At 40.5% G+C, this 22,797-nt stretch overlaps 1 protein-coding gene across 2 annotated transcripts in view; it reads left to right on the forward strand.

The window, feature by feature from the left end:
• Positions 1–22,797, forward strand: part of lrrc75a (leucine rich repeat containing 75A) — an 86,664-nt gene that overhangs the window by 2,931 nt on the left and 60,936 nt on the right. For both annotated transcript variants that reach the window (XM_051957836.1, XM_051957837.1), the window contains exon 2: positions 17,326–17,454. In XM_051957836.1, the coding sequence (XP_051813796.1) occupies positions 17,326–17,454 (129 nt within the window). The remainder of the gene's footprint in view (positions 1–17,325; positions 17,455–22,797) is intronic.

Here is a 22,797-nt window from a genome sequence, read left to right on the forward strand (position 1 = left end):
ATGCTAAGCAGCTGTTATGCAAATAAATGACATGCTGATGTAGATAAGTAACAGAAGTAAAACCTGGACTTCTAATAAGGCGTTTCAGGATATGGCAAGGAGAAGTGTCTTTTGTGATTAACTGCTTTTGGAGTGGACTTTTGTAAGTTTGCTGACCTTGTACATCGCAAAAAGCACTTCAACGTGCTAAGGAAGAACTCCAAAATACACCGTATGGGCTCTTTAAAGTGACTATTTTTAACGGTGAAATATTTCCTCACACTGAAATATAGTTATTAAAGTGGTGTTTCCATAATGTGTGTACTAGTCATTTCTAGACAAATTTAACCACATTTCAAAGGCAATAAAGTGTTCAACTTATCTCCTAGAAAAATAGTGAAATCAGTGTGTGACTACTTTACACAAAAGTGAAACAAATATACAGAACATGTACGACATTCTCTTGCTTACAAAACCATATTTGCAAAAAGGCTAAATTTCAGTGAACTGTCATTTGAAATCTGATTCCAGGCGATGCACGGATGAATACGTCAGTGATTAGCTCTGCCAGATAGTAGTCCCTGATGGGGATCCCAATGCATTGAGCACAGTGGCCAACCCAGGTGGTTGATTTCTGTGTTTAAATGCACTGTTCAGTGTTTCTGAATCACTACATTGAAGCCACACTGTCTTTATTCAAAGGAAATGTACCCAAGTTGAAATAAACTGGAACTGTCCTTTAGTACATACCTTTAATTACCACGGAAAATCACTTAATATGAATATGTTCTCAGAAAAACATTGTTCATAATAGATGCTTTTCCAAAATCAATCTCAGGAACTTTAACTTCCAAGAACTTCTTAAACTTTCACAGGATTAAATATTCCTCCAGCTCATTGGAGTTTGTGTTTCCACAGCGGAGCCAAAGCCTCTGGAAGATTAAAGCTATCAGTTTGCTGAAGTATCAAAAGTGCAGCTATCTAAAATTCTTGTAAATTCCCTCTGAGTGTCGCCTTTGGTTGTTCCATTGGTCCAACCTCTTGAGCTGCTTTATCATGTATTCTTGGTCACACTCCAACTACATGTTTGCTGGTGTGAGTTCTAAAGTCCTACTCTGGTTGACCTGTCCTCTAAAAACCCACCCCTGTGTATCACAGTTACATATTTATATAAATCCCTTTCTGCATTAATATGGCTTACATTTCACTGTTGTTTCCTCTTCCTCTCTCTCTCCATGCACCCCTCCTCCATCACTGCACCTCAAGCACTCCAGCTCACCTACACTACCATTCAGAAGTTTGAGGTCATCCAGGCAATTCCATGTTTTCATGAAAACTCACACTTTTATCCATGTGCTAACATAACTGAACAAGGGTTTTCTAATCATCAGTTAGCCTTTCAACACCACTAGCTAACACAATGTAGCATTAGAACACAGGAGTGATGGTTGCTGGAAATGTTCCTCTGTACCCCTATGGAGATATTCCATTAAAAATCAGCCGTTTCCAGCTAGAATAGTCATTTACCACAATAACAATGTCTACACTGGATTTATCATTCATTTAATGTTATCTTTATTGAAAGAAAAACTGCTTTACTTTTAAAAAAAATAGGACATTTCTAAGTGACTTCAACCTTTTGAATGGTAGTGTATGTCTTTGTTTAAGCTGTGTAAAACTACTGTACGCTGCACAATGGCAAGTTGTAATATTTAGAGTAATTTAGCCACATGCTGTAAATCGATTCTGAGGAAGAATAATGATACACAAAGTCCCACCCTGGATGTTGTGGTTTTGAGACTTCCATCGGTACACTGCAGCTTCAAAATGGCTTGTTTTGCTGCAACAGCCTCACATACAGAGATGAAAACATTATCATTACGATGGCTAATTCCAAGCAAGAAAAAAACACGCCACGACAGCTAAAAGACTACCCTCAGCTTAACTTAACAAAATGTCTTCTCTCACGGAAAGTTCTTTTGTTAAATTATTTCCTCCTTACAGAATTAGCTATGTTATTGTTTAGCACATGTAACATATTTTATAGATATTTCCCACCTTCATAATGAGCTTCTGCACTTAGCAGTTATTTCACAGGAAGCTTGTCCAGAGAGAGCAGCTTCAGTTGACTGCTTCGAGTACTTATCCTTATTGAACCTAATTTTAACATATTCATCATTATACTGCTAACAGCCACTGGACCTCCATTAGGCACCACATACAGCTGTGGGAGGTTTGTGGTAAACTTTAAAGCTTCAATCAGCGCATAGTTCTTTCTTCTCCTGTCATTAAGCAACACGTATATGATTTACAAACTTCATCATGGACATCAGAGCGTTCATTTCTCATATGATGAAACTAACAGCGCTACAACAGCAACCACTACTGCTTTAGTTCTGTTGTCAGCAGTGAAGACATGGCTTAGCTTTGATCCGGTGGGTGACGGGTTGATGTCACGACCCTTCTGACCGCTGAAGTATTGTTCCTTGCTGCTGTTTGTTTACAGAGTTGAGGATTAAAACCCTTTAAGCTTCAGTCAATTCCAGCCGTTTTCAGTACAAAAAATCGCTAATATTCTATTTTTAATTAAAAAAAATTACGAAAAATACAGGGAATATTGGACGGGCTTCGTGAGGTGCATTTCCTTGAAAATGACCGATTCGGGGATTTTATACCGACTTCAGGACATGTTTTGGACAAAATAGTTTACTGGCTTGTGTCACCTGGATGTAAAAGGTTGGATTATGGCCGTTTTTTGTGGAATCTTTTTTTGTGTGTGTAATAATAAACCCGGAAATGTGAGTCGCGCTGTGTGCGTTGAAGTCGTGTATAGAGAACGGATGGATGAATATTCATTTTTGTCGGACAAATGTGTTTTTCTCACCCGCTGTGGTAATCGCATCTGAAAGTGGTTTATACCGGCGGATTCATGAGAATCTAAGCTTTCCATCGGCGTATAGTGTTTGTATAATCGTGTTTGCAGCTGTCGGACATTCTTGAAATTCCTATGCAAATTAGTAGGTGTACCGCCGGCGGTACACTGAAGCTTAAGGGGTTGGAAAGGAAACAACCACCAGCACGCCACACTGCAGGGTGTCCCTAAAGTCTGGACACATAGGCAAAGATACAGTGTGTGGTGCTGGTGGTGGTTTCCTTCCCATCAGTGTGGGGAGACACTGTGGTGTTAAAGATAAAGGATGAGACCTTTATTTAATCATCAGCAGCACATTCCAGTCAGAAGGGGCTGGAGGGTGAACTGAGAAGGATAAAAACTCGTGTGCTTCATATTTGCCTTAACACAGTGTCGATAATAACATGTTTTCATGTTGAGACATGAAGACCAAATTGACATCCAGTGACATAATGATGACATTTGATTTCACATTCGGGAGGGTTTTTGCTCTGGTAAGAACAGCACGTAACAGGCAGACACACTGGAATTGGATGAGGACAATTATTGTGGATGAACGGAACAGAGAAGGAAAAAGAACACCATGAGTGTTAAACTGCAGCTCACACTGAGAAGGACAGAGACAGGAAGTGGTGGTGAGTGAAAGCAGAGACATTGAAAGACGTTATTTGGAGGAAAAAAGAGAAAATGACGCATACTGGAGAGGGGAAAAGAAAAAGAGGAGAAATGGAAGTCGCTTTTCACTGGTTCCCAGGTTCTCCTCCACGTTGCCCGGAAACCATGGTGATGGCCAGAGAATTGAGATTAAATAGACATTGATTAATCAAGCAAGGAGCTCTGTTAGGAGCTAATGGGGAGGCCACCTTCTCAATCACCACCTGTCAATTAAGTCCAAACCAAAGCCAGCGTTTCTCCACCACTTCCCTTCTGGCTCTTTTGAAACTCGTCGCTTAACTGTAACCATCAGCGTCTGAGGAAACCTCCACAGCTCTAAATTTATCCTGCAAGGTTCCCTCAGATGTGTGGAATTTTAACTCATCTTATATGTGACTAAGGTTTTGTGAGAGAATGAGAGTCTACGTGTTGTGATCAGCATCAACATTTTACCACTACAGCTGCCTTTGGTCAGGAGCTGCTGTTGAAAGCCATGCAGCCTGATGCAAATAAGCACTCTGATTCAACAGACTTAGTGAAAATCACTCATTTCAGTCTGATAGAAGCAGGGATGTTACTGTGATGATGAGACAGCACAATACTGGACAGTGATGTTGTGTACAGAAAGACCCAGTAGTGGCTGTTTGACTTTGAGAATTTTCCTAGAAACTATTGCAACGTATACGTTACGCTGCCCAAGCACACCCTCCGTCCGTCCGTCCGTCCATCCATCCATCCATCCATCCATCCATCCATCCATCCATCCATCCATCATGCTTTTGGACTAGGCTGCACAGTGATTCGGTGGTTAGCACTGTCACCTTGCAGCGAGAAGCTCCCCAATTCACGTCCCGGCCTTCTCTGGATCTTTCTGCATGGATCATGTTCTCCCTGTGCATGTGTGGGGTTTCTCCGGGTTCTCCAGCTTCCTCCCACAGTTCAAAAACATGTTGAGGTTAATTGATGATTCTAAATTGTCCCCAAGGTGTGAATGTGAGTGTGATTGTTTGTCTCTATATGTAGTCTTGTGATAGACTGTTACCTGTCCAGGTGTCTCCTGTCTTCACCCTCAGTCAGCTGGGATAGACTCCAGCCCTCCATGTCCCTAATGAGGATTAAGTGCTGTATAGATAATGGATGGATGTTTTTTGGACTGTGGGAGGAAGCTGGAGTACCTGAAGAAAACCCACATGGCAAACTCCATGGAGAAAGATCACAGGAAGTTGGGGAAGGGAAGATGACAGTGCTAACCACTGAACCTGTGCAGCCCACAGGTATACCAGTAAAATCATAACATCCAAAAATACTCTGATGATGGTGGTGATATGGCAGGCAGAGCATTGATTTTAACTTTAATTTGTCCTCTATGTTTTATTTTAGTTAAATTTGAAAACATATTTGACGTCCAAATACATTCACATTGAGACAACATGATCTGCATTTCAGATTTCACGTTTGCGCCCGAGGTCAGACCCCCATTTCACTGCAGAGATTCATAGTTTCCCCAGATTTGAAATCTCAGCTCTGATGCTCCCTGTGGACTTTCATGCTGTGTCCATCAAACATGGCATAAAATGCTGCAACCTTCTGCATATATTGTATGTTTTCATTTTGCTTGGGTCTAGTCAGCACTTGAGGGGCAGTGTCTCAACATGGTGCTGTTTGATTGCTTGATTTATTTTGACTGTACTTTTGAACCACAGCGGTGACAGTGCAGCCTGCAGTCTGCAGACTCTCTGCTCCATCACCAGCTAATTTAACGTCTTTCTAGTGCAGTATTACACAGAGATATGTTCAGCTGTGTTCCAGTTGTTGGATGCTGGTACCTACCCTCACAGTGAGACGCTGATGGTCATACTATAACAAAAATGCCAAGCAAAATGCACTTGCAGCCGTTACGTTTCAACACATACTATTGCCACGCTCTGGTCTTATTGTTTAGGCTGTAATTATCAGGAGCAGAGTCGGAAAAGTGTTATCAACAGCTTCCTGAAAAGTCATGTTTGCAGTTAAATCTAAGTAAAAACCCACATTAACTCTTGCACGGTAAATTTAGCTGGAAAAAAGGTGTAGGTGTAGATTTAAAGAAGTATGTGTATTCGCTATGAAATGCACATACTTAATAGGAAATGTATATTTGTCTTCTTAGAATTAGATGAAAGTTTTGATGCCACTGACTTGTCTACGTTGGCTACAAGGCTACAGCCAGCAGATGATCAGCCACACTGACTCAGGATGAGCCAGGTTTTGTCGTACCAATAAACAACATGTAAAAACATCTTAAAAAATGATCATATTACAATTTGTTTAGGTTGAAATGTGTATTTTAAGAAATATGACTGGTCAGCAGCTCCTGAAAGGTCATGGAAATGTTTTTTTGAAGACTTCTTTTGAATTTGTCGTTTCATCACAGAATGCTTAACATTCATCATCTCTCCTTTCTGTAGTTTCTGCAGAGGGTTTCAGTAAACTGGAAGTGTAGTATCACTGGACTGGACCAACACACTGAGTGTTCATGAATCAGAAGGAATAAGAAAGCTACTCAGAGAACACAGTACTCCACCAGGGCTGCTCAGTCTTTGTATTTTTTCCAACAGATGAAATCTTTAATAAAAAATGACCTTGCGCTGAGCACAGGCATGTGTTATTCATGTGTGCACTATGAATGGATACTGACTCACGTGACCTAAATATGTAGCGGGCAGCAGGAGTTGATGGGACTCAGAAACACCCCCGCAATTTAATCAATTGTTCCTTGTATCATTTCCAACAGATAAGTCCTGATAGGTCCGCAGCGGTGGATTTGTAGTAGGATCACAATCATGTGATCATCAGCAGGCAGCTGATGTAGTGTTCACTCGTTGTCATGGTTACAGTGACGCTGTGCTGCTATCTCTCAATGATAGAGAAATCTTTAACAAATCCGTGGATGCAGACTATAAGCTGCATCACTGCCAAAATCTAATCAGGTGGTCCTTGTGCCATTTCTGACCTTCCCTGAAAATTTCATCCAAATCCATTAGTCTGTTTTTGAGTGATGTTGCTAACAGACAGACAGACAGACAAACGCACACTGATCGTCACATAACTCTGTCGCATTTCTTGGTGAGTAATAAATAGCATATTGTGAAGGAACACAACTAAAAGGACGTTTTAAAATGACAGGTTTTTATTTACTGTATTTCAGCTGATTTCAGTTACAAACCTCCTCAACATGTAACAAGACAGCAATAGCCAATTTAAACATTTACTGCTGTCACCTCAAGACTGGTACAAATGGGGATAAATGTGTTAGCGTGCTCCAGTCTGCAGTAACGGAAGGTTTTCCTATTCATTTTATCCTGACATTGTGTGAATACAGCATCTGACTTTGATTACGGTCCTGCACATTCAGGCAGAGTGACTCATGCTGTTAAGCAATCAGAAAAACTACATGCACACCAGGGGTCAGACACTTTTAAATCGCATATCCTGCATTTTTCTTATTAGTAGTGTTGCTATTCTTTTTACACCAGTCTCTGACAATGTAAAATGATTTTGAAATGCTGTACTTTAGCTCTAATATAGTCCCTCTGTTGTCATTACCAGAGATACAAACTCTTCACCTCCAGCAAAATGTGCTCTTTTGACATCAGAATAGGTCACTAATTAGGTGTGTGCAGATCTAAGTAGAATGTGTACAAAGTGTCCCAAATATCAATGTGATAGTCTCTTTAATACTAGAAATCTATATCAGCCCTGAAAAACCATATCAGTCAACCCCTATGCACACATTTACTTATTTAAATACCTCATGTCAGATTTTATTAGATGCTAACACACGCTTTTTAGGAATAGATTTATTGCTTTTTAGGGCTGGACAGTGGGTAGGTGGTTAGTACTGTTGCCTTGCAGCTAGAATATCATAGGTTCACATCCCAGCCCGGGATCTTTCTGCAGGGAGTTTGCATGTTCTCCCTGTGCATGGTGGGTTTTCTCCGGCTTCCTCCCACAGTCCAAAAACATGCTGAGGTTAACTGGTGATTCTAAATTGTCCGTAGGTGTGAATGTGAGTGTGATTGTTTGTCTCTATATGTAGTTCTGTGATAGACTGTTACCTGTCCAGGTGTCTCCTGTCTTCACTCTAAGTCAGCTGGGATAGGCTCAGGCCTTACTAGACCGTTTTCCCTTTAAACAGGAGAACCTGGAGTGTTTTTTCCCCCCAATTTCTTCAAAATTCCATAATTGCTGCTAATTATTGTACAGTCAAAGAACCTTCATCACATCAGAGGAGGATGACACTGTCTGAACAGCATGGGATTTTTAATAAAGGTCACATATCAGCTTCACATATGGGTCCTCCTGCCCCGTTTTCCATTTCCTTTTACTTACCAAAGAGCCTCCACTTGAGCCGCTGTGTTCGCCATGTCTGTCTCCAGTTTCGTCTTTGTTCTTGTTCAGCTGAGTTCAGACCTCTGCTTTGATGTTGACCTCCTCTAATTAGTGGGGGTGGTGCTTCCTAATGAAGGAAAATCCCACTCTGTTTTCCACGTAGCATAAATTTGTGTCTACTCGCACTCAACACATAGTCCCTTTAGAGTCCAAGGAAGTAGACCATGCATTTTTATATTGTTGCTGTCATGTATATTTCATGAGAGGTTACTCTTAATAATGTATTGCCTTTCTGGAGGATGAATACAAATGACATAAAGCCTACCAAAAATACCCATGTTTTGTTTGATGTTACTTCAGTTTGTTCCACTCTTTATTCTTTGTTGGTTTTTCTGTATGCTTTTCACTGCTCTGTAGTGGATATGTTAATTAATAGCTTCGTAAACCTAACCATGTTTGGTTCAGATTAGAGTGACCTGAAAGATTTGTTTCTATCCAAGGGTGATATATTTGCATAACACTTCAAATCCTTATCACAATATTAGGAATGCCACATTGTGTGCACCTCTGACTCATTCACACACACACACACCAAAATTGTCTCTAGTGCTTTGGATTTCAGTATCAATGACACTTTTCATGGCAAGAAACGTCATTAGAAAGAATCCAAATTTTGCACTCTTTGAAAATCTCTGAGTCTTTTACACTGGATGTATTGCCATGATGGTTGTTGATTAAACACATCTCTGTGTATTAAAGTTACACATTTAAATGTTAATCCCTTCCTACCTTGACTGATTAAAATGTGATGATCACCTCGTCATCAAGCCTCTGCAGAAGCCTGATGACGAGCTGATCGTTTGAATCAGGTGTGTTGGAGCAGGGAAGCATCTAAAACATGCAGGACATGGGGTCCTGAGGAACAGGGTTGAGAACCACTGCTCTACAAGACAGGTGTGTGTTCTGCATGTATACCAAATCACGTGACCTAAATATGTAGCTGGCAACTGGAATTGATGGGACTCAGAAACACCCCCACAATTAAATCAACTGTCCCTTGTATCATTTCCGATACGTCCACAGAGGTAGGTTTGTTGTAGGATCACAATCATGTGATCGTCAGCAAGCCGCTGAGGTAGCGTTCACTTGTTACCATGGTTACTGTGCTGCTATCAGACACCGTGCTGCTACCTCGATGGGAAATCCTTAACAAATCCGTGGATCCAAACTTTAAGCTGCATCACTTGGTCTAATCATTTGGTCCTTGTGTCATTTCTGACCGACCCTGAGAATTTCATTCAAATCCCTGAGTCTGTTTTTAAGTGATGTTGATAACAGAGGAAGGATTCACACACGCTGATCGTCACATAACTCCGCCGTGTTCTTTGGTGGAATAAATAATCTAATTTACTTTCTTTCTTTCAGTGCTCTAACGGATCTGGATGCAACAGTTTCCATCATGGTGATTTATGTGGTCTGTTGGCTGATCATTTCAGCCGTTCTAATATGTTTCGTGTTTTTTTAAAAAAGTGTATCAATCGATGATTTTTTTTTCTTTTTTGTATTCCACTACAGTATTGCACGGGTGTAAAACAGTTTAGCTCCGCTCTGGTCAAAAACATCAGTGAATTAATTGTTTATCACGGTCTTCAGCAGTAATTTTTGTTGGTAAATGAGAGACATTAGTACCGCACATGTCTGCATCTTCAAACCATAAACAAGGAAGTGAATTCAGTGACGTACGTGCATTAGGTTTGCGCTGGGGACTGCTATGATTGGTGGAACTCACGGGAAGTTGCGGGAAAGTTGCGGTGATTGGACAAAATTGCAAGGCCGCGCAAAATTCGCGGAGATTGATTGATTTTGCGTGAACTCGCGCGATCGCAACATCGCGAATTCCTGGAGGGACTGAGACATGTTGACATAGTACAAAAAAAAGTTGTTTTTCATCAGAGGCGGCTTCTAGTAAACACTTCGACATTTAGGGGAATTTTTTACTTTTTTTGCTGAAAGTTAGATGAGCAGATTGACACTAGACTTGTGTCTGTAAGCTAAATACGAAGCAAGAGGCAGTAGCTTAGCTTAGCTTAGCTTAGCGAGAAGACTGAAGGTAAAAAAGAGTTTGTTGAAACAGATAGACAAAACTGTGCCCACCAGCACTTTGAAATTTTCACTACCAAGAAGTCTTTGGCAAACCACAACTTTAGTTTTTACAGTTGTGTGAGAATAAGCTAGATATTGCCTCAGAGTGCTGGTAGTTTAATTTGTTACATACCCTCAGACAGAGCTAAGCCTTTAAGCTAAGCTAGGCTAAGTAGCTGCTAACTTTTGCTTTGTTTTAGCATACAATTTAAGAGTGACTGTGCAGTGTATTGGATAGCATACATTTCTTAAAATGGTGTAGTGTAACAACTGAATTCATGGTTTTAGCATGAGGTGTGCTATGTGATTAAACTATTTCTTTTGGGAAAATTTAGAAGTTCTTGCCACTAGTTAGCTGGCTTAGTATGAACACTGTAATCAGGGAACATCTAGCCTAGCTCTCTTTGAGCGGATTTGACCACTGGCTGTGTTAAATTACAGTCACTGATGTGTGATATATTGTGCAGTTGAACTGAATTTAAAAACAGAAGGTGTGGAGAAGCTTAGACTGCAGGGCGGATCTTTAAAACTTTGGACACGCTCTGGCTGTGTGTTTTTGTCCTTCCAGTCTTTATGTAAAGCTAAGCTAAAACAGCTACTGGTTTTAGCTCTTTAGCTTCTCATCTCACTCTGTGCAAAAACAGCAAATAAGTGTACTTCTCAAAATATCAAGCTCACATTAGACACTAGCCATGTTTCCATGCATTTAAGTATGAGCATTAACTCTTTTAAACAAGTAAAAGACCAATCTGTTACCTGTTGGTGGCAAAAATGCTCAAATCTACTTGAGTGCTTAATAACACACCGAGGTGGCCAGAACTTATGTGACCACAGACAGCTGATCACTTAATTTCACCTCACAGAGTTGTACTTTAACACACTGCAGAGAGTATCTGGTAATTAGATAGTCTGGATTCATAATCTATAGTCCAAACATTGTTGAAATACTGAAAAAGCCAGGAAGCCAATTATTTTCATGCTGCTGTCAGTGCTGTTTGAATGGGGAATAATCGGCAGAAAGGGTTGTGTAGTGTCACTGGATCCTTGTGAGCAGACAAGCAGGACACACAGTCATTTCATTTGCGTGGCTGCGTGCTCTCAATCGGAAATAATGTGAGTGTGGATCCTGGCCACCTCCAACACATATCATAACATGCAGCACACCTGTTGATCAACTAATCATAGGCTTCTCTCATCTGCGGTGTTGCTATTAATGTCACTACCGTCTGAAAATACAGCAGCTGATTAATGTGTGTGTGCGTGTGCGTGTGTGTGTGTGTGTGTGTGTATGTGTGTGTGTGTGTGTGTGTGTGTGAGCCAGTCAAAGCTGCTGTCATTATTTGCTGCCCCGCCTACGCAGAACAATAGGCAGCATGGTAACCTCAATGAGTCACAGCCTTCTGCAGGAGACTGAGCCTCTCTCTCTCTCCGTCTCTCTCTTTTCCACCAGTCGTTTGGTCCTGTCACCATTCAACGATGCTATAAAAACACACATGAAAATATGTTTGCAGGCACTATATGCATGCACTTACCGACCGACTAAAATGTTCGGACGCAACGCCCATTCTCTCAGAAAGTGGCTTTTGCAGCAGAAATAATGGTGCAGCTAATAAAGCGAAGCCATTACATTGTGTATGCAGAGTGGTGTGTGTGTGTGTGTTTGGGAAACTGTCTGAAATCACTCCCTCGTTCACTCCCTGAAGGAACTGCATAATAAAACATTTACATATTCAGAATTTGGACACCGATAACAAGCAGACAGCACGGTGCACTGTGTAAAACAGAGCTCAGTGGAAGTGTGATTTCAGTCAATAGTTGTTCATAAACTCAATTTCGCGTGGTTAACGAGACAAATAAAGGATGTGGTGAAGTTACCAATGAAACAATCTGATACATAGCAGTACCGTATAGTCCAGTGACTCAGAGACTAATGTGTGATTTGTGTGAAGGGGGAACTCTTTATCAGAAAAGAGATGCTGCAGTTGAATTTTCTAAATGCCCTTCTTTTAAAAAGCAAACAAAAAAACTTAGCTCCTTTCACCTCCACTGTCACATCCAGATGTCTCACATTAAAGCTAGCTGTCTAAATATCCAGGTGCAAAGGTGTTTTTATTCACATTCTCTACCATTTGGTCATTTGGATGAAGCAGCATTTTAAATGAACTGGAACCAAAAAAAAAGTTTCCTGCTGTGAAGCTCTGTGAAATCCAAAGGACAATAATATAACATAATAAACATACACTACAGTTCAAAAGTTTGAGGTCACTCAGTTTCATGATTTCCATGAAAACTCACACTTTTATCCATGTGCTAACATAGCTGCACAAGGGTTTTCTAATCATCAATGAGCCTTTCATCACCATTAGCTAACACAATGTAGCATTAGAACACAGGAGTGATGGTTGCTGGAAATGTTCCTCTGTACCACTATGGGGATATTCCATTAAAAATCAGCTGTTTCTAGCTAGAATACTCATTTACCACATCAACAATGTTCACACTGGATTTATCATTCATTTAATGTTATCTTCATTGGAAAAGTGTTTTTCTTTCAAAAATGAGGGCATTTCTAAGTGACCCCAACCTTTTGAACGGTAGTGTAGCAAATACCTAGATACACTACACTATGTTCAGTAACTTACAGGCTGAGGAACTGTGTTGTTTCATTATCAGGCTGACCGTCTGTTGTCTTATTTTTATTTTCTTCAGTGATCAGATGTGTTCCATACTTGCAGTTGTAGACTTCAGCAAAACTGAAAACTTTCTGCAACAATTTACTGCTTATGCAAGAAAAAATATACGATGATTCTCTTGAGGAAACTTCAGTTTTGCTGAAAAAACCCCGCTGGATTCATCCTGAGACCAAAAGCTTTGTTTGTCCCCAATTATTTCAATGTAGAAACTGTGAATTTGTGTCCAGCAGCTCAGCTCTTTGCTTTTAGAAGAGCATTTAGGTTAATAAGGCCATGTCAGATCATTCGTTAATGAAGCTCCTGCTGCTGTGTCACCTGTGGAAAAAGCTCAGAGCCCCTGAATCCTGCTGTCACGTGATGCTACAGCTGGTTAACAGAGGAAAGTAAAAGAAGGTAAAACATTGTCTGGAAGCAGAATTCAACATTTGTATAATACTGGATAGAAACAGAGGTGAGCTCCGACAAGGAACACTTTGGATATCAGAAGACCGATCTGAGTTTTGGTGGTCTCTGGCTCAATTAAGTCCTTGTGTGATCTCACAAGGTTGACAGACAAGATATATAAAAATTCCAGTAGTGACACACATATTCAGAAGCTTCAGCCGTCATTTGAAAAGGAAAGTGGCTCATTGTTTATGTTGTGCATCACCACAGATTATTAACACTAGCAAACCCAAGAGTGGATCAGTTGATACATATCACTACTGAACCCAGAGAAGAGCCACTTGGCATTAATCCCTGGTTTACAGACGCTTTTGTTATGACTATGAGGCACTAGTGTGCGCATTACCACTTGAACCTGGGATTTCAAGTGTTGAACACCAGCCATTATCAGGGACAATGCTCACATTCCCCAGAAATGGTCCCATCTGGCACAGTTCTGAGAGTAAAAAAAAAAAAAGGCAAAACCTGGGTTTTCTACTGTTAAACAACAATATAACTAATCTTAAAGGTTTGCTGTTGATCTGGAAAACATCAGCTTCACCTAATAAATAAATAAATAACCTCCAACGAACATTTTTAGAATATACCCAGGATGGGAACAGAAATACTTCTTCTTACTCCAACAAATTCCTCATTGTGTTGCTGCTATCATCACTTAATGATCTCACTCAGTGCTTACCACATAACCTTACCCTAAATTATATTCTTTTGGAATATTACGTATTTGTAGCTTGTGCTGTTTAGTATTTTAAATTAGCCACATTGTTTGACTGCATTACTGGTAATAGTGGGCTGTAAATAACTGTCAGCCGAGGACAGTGGCTTTGCAGCTATTTTTGCTACAGTTTTGTTGATCCTCGCAAATCTGTTGACTAAGTGGGGAATGAAACTGAAATATCTGCAACTTGGAAAAGTCTAAACGGTAACTCAGATGTGGTTAAAGTGTCAAGTAGGTTATAAATTGTGTTGAGAATGATTTTGTCTCATTCAATTCTTTTAATTATTCTAAAGACGTATTGGGTTGATATTTTCAACATGCAAAGATTTGCTAGTTTGCACACAATGTAAAATTAAGCCAAAGGTTTTAGGAGTGTCATTAGTGTTGTAACTATTTAGCATCATTAAGATGGGACACAAATTCAGATGTCGATCTGAATGAGAATGTGTCTTCTGGAAACCATGAATGTGTACAAATCAAACCCATGCATTTGTTGTTGTTCTACAAAGTTCCATCCACAGAGTCACACCAACACCATGGCTAACATTACACTTACACCCCCTGTCAAAAGTTTTAGGACGCTGTCTCATTTAAATGAATGAGAAAGCATCCTAAAACTTTTAACAGGGGTGTATATGCAATCTTCAAACAGTCTTATCTCCTTCATGGCCGCTAGTGGATGAATGCCGATTACTTTGGAGAGTCCAGCAGTGCCACTATCAAGCAGTAAACAAATTCTGTGTTTCAGAAACATAAATATCTAATTGGCAGATTGCCCAGACTTGTACAGATTCCTATATCCATTTTGCACAAAGTCAAAATGTCAGTTTCTCTCATAATCTAATTGGCAGATTGCCACAGAATGAGCACAGTCATGCTACCAAGGGAGTCGGTGACCTTTACTTTACTCCCACACACAGGACCAACTTTACATTTTGTCCCACTGCCAGTTAGAGTCAAGGACCAGAAAAAAATGCAGAATTTTATTTTTTATGCCCAAAAGCTCTCATTTTGTGGTTGTAGGTCAGGATCATGTAGCTTTCTGGGGCTTAAGACTTTTATTCCCAAACAAATCCAGACTTATGGATGCCTATAATGGAGCATGATGAATAATCTAAATGATAAATGTTGACAGTTGTTTTGACTTAAATAAATGGGGTACGGCTGGGTTGGTCAACTGTTCTATAAGTGCCATGTTTGACACTCTTTTGGCTTCAGTTTTGACTTTACTCTTTAAAGTTTAGATTCCACAACATTCCTCAGAGGTTTTGGTCTGCGTTGACATGAGGGCACCATGGAGCTGCTGCAGATTAGTGGGCAGTACCTTCATGACTCTCCATTCAACAGCATTTCAACAGAATATTTTACACCAAATTCTGACGCTGTCATCTGAAAGTTATAGCAGGAGTCAAGACTCATCAGATCGGGCAATGTATTTCCAAATCTCTTGAGCCTTTGCTTGCTGTAGATTCAGTTTCCGGTCCTCGTCTCTCACTCGGTGTGGTCTTCTGCTGCTGTAGTCCGTCTGCAAACAGGTTCAATCTGTTTGCATTCAGAGATCTGCATCCCTTGGTGGCAAGGAATGGTTGTCAGTTTGAACCAGTCTACCCGTTCTTCTCTGATGTTTACCATCAATGAGGCATTTTGTTTTGACTCTATAAACTTTATGAATGATTGCTTGTGGAAACCTCAGCAGCATCTGAAGCAGTCAAACCAGCCCTTCTGTTTGGCACCAACAAGCATGTGACGTTTCTCTCCTTTGTGATGCTTTCTTTAAACTTCAGCTACATGCTGTGATTCACTGAGTTTCTGCCACATGATTATTTTCAGAATACAAAATCCACAAACACGTTACAGAGCCTGAACATACAAGAGCAATCGCTTTAACCTGTCTTTTGCTCCCGCTTCTATCAAACTGCTCATCAAAGAGCAGCTCGGTTCAAACCCTTGGCCACACATTTGATCTACGAGGTGACCTCTGGATGCCTGGTTTTTGTTCCACTGGTCGATGATTATCTGTTTTACACAAGGTGCAGTGCTCTTTAAAGTGCAGCATGTGTGTATGTAGGGTTTTTACCAGTGTGTGAATGTGTGTGCTTGTTTCACATAGTAGTGTGTTCTACACTCAACAAAAATATAAACGCAACACTTTTGTTTTTGCTCCCATTTTTTATGTGATGAACTCAAAGATCTACAACTTTTTCCACATACACAATATCACCATTTCTCTCAAATATTGTTCCCAAATCTGTCTAAATCTGTGATAGTGAGCACTTCTCCTTTGCTGAGATAATCCATCCCACCTCACAGGTGTGCCATATCAAGATGCTGATTAGACACCACGATTAGTGCACAGGTGTGCTTAGACTGCCCACAATAAAAGGACACTCTGAAAGGTGCAGTTTTGTTTTGTGGGGGGGTCCACTCCTCTTCAATGGCTGTGCGAAGTTGCTGGATATTGACGGGAACTGGTACACGCTGTCATATATGCCGATCCAGAACATCCCAAACATGCTCAATGGGGCGGCATGGCTCAGTGGGTAGAGTGGCCGTCTTGTAACTGGAAGGTTGCCAGTTTGATCCTCGGCCCGTCGAGCTCATGTCGAGGTGTCCCTGAGCAACACATCAAACCCCGAATTGCTCCTGGTGGGTCGTGGTTAGCGTCTTGCATGGCGTCCTCTGAAATCTGTGTGTGAATGTGACATATCACGTAAAGTGCTTTGGATAAAAGTGCTATACCACCATTTAATTTAATTTGACATGTCCGGTGAGTATGCTGGCCATGCAAGAACTGGGACGTTTATATTACAGTCAGTGGCAGCAGCTGTGTCACATCCCTCAAAACACCTTTAGCTGCTGCCGTCTAATCCTCTCCTGCTTCCATGTAGACCTGTCATTCATGTTGACTTTCTAAGATTTAACAAGGCTGCTGTTCATGCGTGAAGCTCCGGCAACAGGTTTATGCTTCGCCGGCTTTGATGGGGCTTGAGATGTGACAAATTTTCATTTTCCCTCACCAGCAAGCCGACAGACAGACAGCGGGAAGCAGCGCAACAGGCTTTAATTTAATGCTTTGGGGGGGTCAGCGGGTTTACAAAGCAGCGTGGAAAATGTAAAAGCCTTTCACTTACAGGCCTGCGCTGGCACACAAGAGATGTGCACGAATGAATGTGTGTCTTTTATGATTGCTGATAATGGAAACGGATTCGTAACGTACCAGTTTTGTGTCTAACCGTGGAACGCTTCATGTTCCTTCATTTCAGTGCTGTTCTCCCTTTCATTTTAATGTAAGCTATTTTTGTTCCTCCATGTGAATGAAGTGCGTTTCATAAACAGACTGATAACATGAGTGTTTCCTGTACGCTGTAAGTGCCACATGTACAGTCGGTGATGGTCTTCTTTAACGTGTGTAGGACCTGGGCATGGAGTCCACATCTCTGGATGACGTGTTGTACCGCTACGCCAGCTTCAGGAACCTCGTTGATCCCATCACACACGACCTGATTATCAGCCTGGCACGATACGTCCACTGCCCCAAGACGGTAGGACACACACACACTCAGTAAACACACACACACTCGGTAAACATACAGTCAGATGCTGCAGATCACAGTAAACACGCCTGTGCACGCTGTCAGACGGCTGTGATTCATCGCTGCTATCAGATGATCTCCTGAATCATTTCGTTGGACACTATTCGGTTACTGAAGGGCTCTAAGTGGTTGTGCGGCTGCCTCCGTCCTTGAGGGAACCACGGCTCCTTGTGTTTGTTCATTCATACGGTCCAGGATGTCACTGAGGGAGATCGAGGTGAAGAAAGCATGACAGGATGAATAATGGAGGGAGGAAGGGGGAGTGATGGAGATGAAGACAGGAATTAAAAGGCCTGGTGTGTAATTGTAGCGCAGTGCATTCTTTAGAAACACTGTAGCCCCAAAGCTGGCTGTTTTTAAAGGTTTCTTTCCAGCACAGGATGAATCTGTTTGAATCTATCTACTATAAAAGGACATCCAGATCTGAAGAACTCTCATAAGATTTCCAAACCTCTGGGTTGCTTCTTTCACGTCTCACATAAGGGAAGAACGTCTCTGAGCTGATTGGCTAATTATTCTGCTCTGTGTGCCAGAGATGTGTGTCCTTTTCCCCCGACCTCTGAATAAACAACATCATGCCTTAATTCCCTGTGAAATCAGGAGACGTAGAAGGCAAGGCAAGTTTATTTATATAGCGTAATGTAGCTCAAGGCAATTCAAAGTGCTTTACAATGGCAACGAAAATAAATAACAAAGATGATTTAAAAGGTAGTCATTAAATTCATAGAAATAAAACAGAATTTAGGGAATAAAATCAACATGAAATTGTATGATCGCAAGAACAAAGACATTCAAACTCAGATAAAAAAGAGATCAAATAAAATTGCTTTAAAAGTTACAGAGCAGTATAATAGTGACAGTGCAGTGCTGGCATTAATAGTAAAAAAGTCTTTTTCCTTGATTGAAATGAGCTGAACGTTTTATCAGAGCTGTAGTTTTCTGGAAGTTTGTTCCAGATGTGTGGAAGGTAAAAACTGACAGCTGCTTCTTCGTTTTTGGTAAGAATCTGCACAATAGCAGCTCCCACATAAAAAGAGAAGAAGATGCAACAAAAGATAAAAAGATTTCACTTCTTGTCTGTGAATAAATGAGACTACAGGTGAATAAGATCCGTTTCTTTGAAAACCAAAAAGATGTCACCATGAAACTCTTCCCAATTTACTACTTGCAGTCAGACAAGATTTTTGGATTACAGTTTGTTACAAGTGTTGTAAAGCTTGAGCGTTTCATAATGCAAATGAGGTGTTATCTGCCTGACAATGCTCCAATTTGCATAAATTTTCACAACCATAATCTGAACATTGGATCAAACTAGATTCCACTAGTCTGTTTCATTTGGTTCACATATTAAGGTTTGTTACAGAGTGGATTTTTGATCTCTTTTTATCGCTCCAGAGAATACAGCCAAAAACCATGTGCATGTTTTTAGGAATGAAATGTCCAAGCTGTGAATAATAGAAGAACAAATCCCACTAGAAAACCTTCAGAATTCATCCAGGAATAAAGCTGGAAAGTTTGGTGTATGTAAATGGTGCTAAAGGGAAGATTGCTGCCAAGGACTTTGAGGGGAAAAAAAAAACAGTCTTTAGAAATCTTTGAAGATTCATTTTAATTGAAATCCATGGACACCAAGTGAAGTAAACTATAAACCAAAGTGTGTTTTGAGGATGTTTTCTTTCCACTAATCTGAAACAATATGCTATGGATATGACAAAATCTCTAAACTGACCAGTGCGTTATTATGATTAATTATTATTATTGCCTGTAGTGTCTCACCATAAATTAAATAAAACAATATTTCAAATTTACAAAACTAAATGACTGTGTGTAAATAATTTAGCCACAGTGGCTAATTAGCACCATATTGCCTTCTACTAACAGTGTTGTTCTTCAAAAAAGAAAAAAAAATACTCCTGAGCCAAAGCTTTTTACAGTCCTATTGGAAAACAGGAAGAAAACAAGAGAACTTTTATGCAGCTCAACTGAGACGTCTTTATTGTTGGTGTGAACTGGATTATGAGTTTAAGTGGAAAGAAATAAACCAACAACCGATCAAAAACATAATTGGAAAGGAACAAGAACAGGTCATGCACTAGACTTATGGTTTAGAAAAGTAAAACCCCACAAATGTCTCAACAAATCTAGAAGTTTAAAATGGGCTGTTTATGATGGCAGACCTGCCAACCTGTGCGCATTTTGCGTAGCAGGTACGCAATTTGACATCAAAATACGCTGATACGCTCCGCCTCATTAAACTACGCAAAAAGCTGCAGACATCTGCTGTGAGTGCTGTTAGAAATGTGGACGTGCAATTCTTATGCCTGACATCACGATGCAGCAGTGTAGTGGTGCAATTTCAACCAATCATCATAGAGTAGCGGAGAATAACGAGTCTGCCGAACCCTTGTTGGCCCGCTCTCTCCTGTCCTCTGCCTCCCTCCGCCTCTCTCCCCATTCCCTGTACCCCCACCCGCAGCAGCTGGCGGTTAAAATGGTGTGTGTGTGTGTGTGTGTGTGTGTGTGTGTGTGTGTGTGTGTGTGTGTGTGTGTGTGTGTGTGTGTGTGTGTGTGTGTGTGTGTGTGTGTGTGTGTGTGTGTGTGTGTGTGTGTGTGTGTGTCTTTTGGCAAATATGTACTGTTAATAACGTTACTTTCACGTTGAAAATACGATGTCGTATCAGGGAAATAAGCACCGAGAGTTTTTTTTCCTATCGACATGAGCACGACCTGTGTGTGCGTGCGCGCGCGTGTTTGCGCGTGCGTACGATTAAGTGGTACGCAAAATATTTCGCCAAGGTTGGCAGGTCTGTGATGGTAACTTTGACCCAGCTCAATACGACCAACGATTTAAACAATGGGAAGCAAAAGGAATGACAGTTTGGTGTGTTTTAGAAAACGAAGGGCAGCTGGAGAGTTTCCAGAACTTGAAAGGAAGGTTCGGTCTGGCGACACGTGACTTTACAGACATCTTCAGTTAGTACAGAAAAGAAGTCAGGGTGGATCCCTCCAGAAAAGCATACAAGGAAAGCAGTATGGGAACTGTTAAGCGTTTTGTCTTCGTGTGGATGGGGCCTTAGAAGGCTGGCATCATCTGGTGTGTTTGATGCAAAAGAACATTTCAGATTTATACTGCACCTGAGAAATGGACTTTAGAGGGAGAGTCAGCCACAGATGACGATGTTTGTGTGACTCAAACCCAATATCATGACAAATGTGGTGAGGCTGAAGTTCTGCTTTGCAGCTTCGCAGCACAACACAGTCTGCTGATGGCTGCAGTCGACCACCACGCTGAACTTTTAACAGTTTGATTTCGTGTACCTACCAGTTAAAAGTTTAGACACAGCTTCTCATTCAGTGGTTTTTATTTAATTATTCTATACATTGTAGATTGAAACTGAAGACATCAAAACTACAAAAGAACACATTTGGAATTATGTTGTAAACAAAAAAAGTGTTCTTCAGTATTAATCTACAATGTAGAAAATAATACAAATAAATAAATGGCATTGAATGAGAAGGTGTGGTGTAAACATGTATAAGCGGTTGTAATGTGGCAAAATCCATAGAATTTACAGACGTTCTCTAGAAGTACACATGCATGTTTTAGAGAAAATGCCCTGTGCTTTGATGAATGAATCAGATTTGTTGTTCCAGAATGCACAGTGGAAGCTGGAAAATGCATATTCCTCTACATCAGGGGTGTCAAATCGTTTTAATTCAGGGGCCACATTCAGCCAGATCTGATCTCAAGCGGACCGAGCATAGTAATCGATAAATAACCACAACTCCAACTTTTTGCCTTTGCTTTAGTGCATATAAAGGTAAATTCTGAAAATTATCACATTTAAGGAACTATCTTCTTACAAAACATTTTGAACAACCTGAAATTTCTTAAGAAAAATTAACTCGGTTTCAACAACATTATGCCTCAGTCGATAATTTACACATTACAACTTGGAGATCATAGAGTGTCTACAAAGGAACACAACATGTAGTCACAGCTATATGGAACTGAACAATCTAGTATTTTACTTTATGATCGAAACAGCTTGTCAAGATGTAGAAATTATTTAAAATGTATAGTTTTACAAATGTCCAATTTGCAGTTATTGTCTTTGTCATTTTTGCAAAGTCGTCCCTTGGCCGGTTTAGGCCTGTGAGCCATATGTTTGACACCCTTGCTCTACACCTATAATCTGTGAGAGATTCCTCACACGTAAAGAAGCTGCAGAGGAAATGGAGGAGGGCTTTGTGTACAGTTTATAATAGGAGAGCAGATAGAAGCTGAGAGGAGCAGAGCTGCAAAGAAAGAAGCACCAGAAGGGGTGTCGTTATGTGAGGAGAGAAATACGATGAAAGAGGAAGTACAGACGGAGACAGAGGGGTTATTTCCCTCGTTCTGTTCCATCCGTCCTGTCTGACGTGGCGCATCGCTGTTCTTTTGCTTTCCAACATCGTTGAAGCTTTTGTGTTGAACAAAAGATGAAATGTTAACAGAACAACTTGTAAAGTCTGTCTTTAGTTTCCAAAGTCACCTTTATATAAGTACAGTATGTAGCACAAAAAAAAATACTGACAGTGCATCAACATTAGTCATTTAAACTAATGCATGTTTTTACTTTTATTAGTTCATTTTCTGTGCTGCATACACGACTGTTCAAAGGTTTGGGGTCACTTAGAAATTTCCTTATTTTTAAAAGAAAAGCTTTTTTTTTTTCAATGAAGATAACTTTAAATGAATGCTAAATCCAGTGTAGACATTGTTAATGTGGTAAATGACTGTTCCAGCTGTAAACGGATGATTTTTAATGGAATATCTCCATAGGGGTACAGAGCAACATTTCCAGCAACCATCACTCCTGTGTTCTAATGCTACATTGTGTTAGCTAATGGTGCTGGAAGGCTCATTGACAATTAGAAAACCCTTGTGCAGTTATGTTAGCACATGGATAAAAGTGAGTTTTCATGGAAAACTTTAAATTGTCTGTGTGAAACAAACTTTTGAACGCTCGTGTATGTTTTTCTATAACTTTGATTGTTGCTTTATGACATCAGCTGTTTTTGGTTCAGTCACTGGTCGGCAGCGCTACACTTTAAGACAATGGTAGCTGCAGCAGAGTCCAGCTCAGCTCAGTGTGAAGGTTTCCAAAGACCCGAGACTGGAAAACTATGGAAGTACTGCTAATTATGACAAAACATGAAGGTGGTTTGTACACAAAGTTTCAGTGTTGCAGCACTAACGAATGCAGGAACACCTGAAGAGAAACACACAGGAAGTTCTCAAGAGCTTCT

This window comes from Acanthochromis polyacanthus, chromosome 13, assembly GCF_021347895.1.
Source record: "Acanthochromis polyacanthus isolate Apoly-LR-REF ecotype Palm Island chromosome 13, KAUST_Apoly_ChrSc, whole genome shotgun sequence".
Taxonomy (NCBI): Eukaryota; Metazoa; Chordata; class Actinopteri; family Pomacentridae; genus Acanthochromis; species Acanthochromis polyacanthus.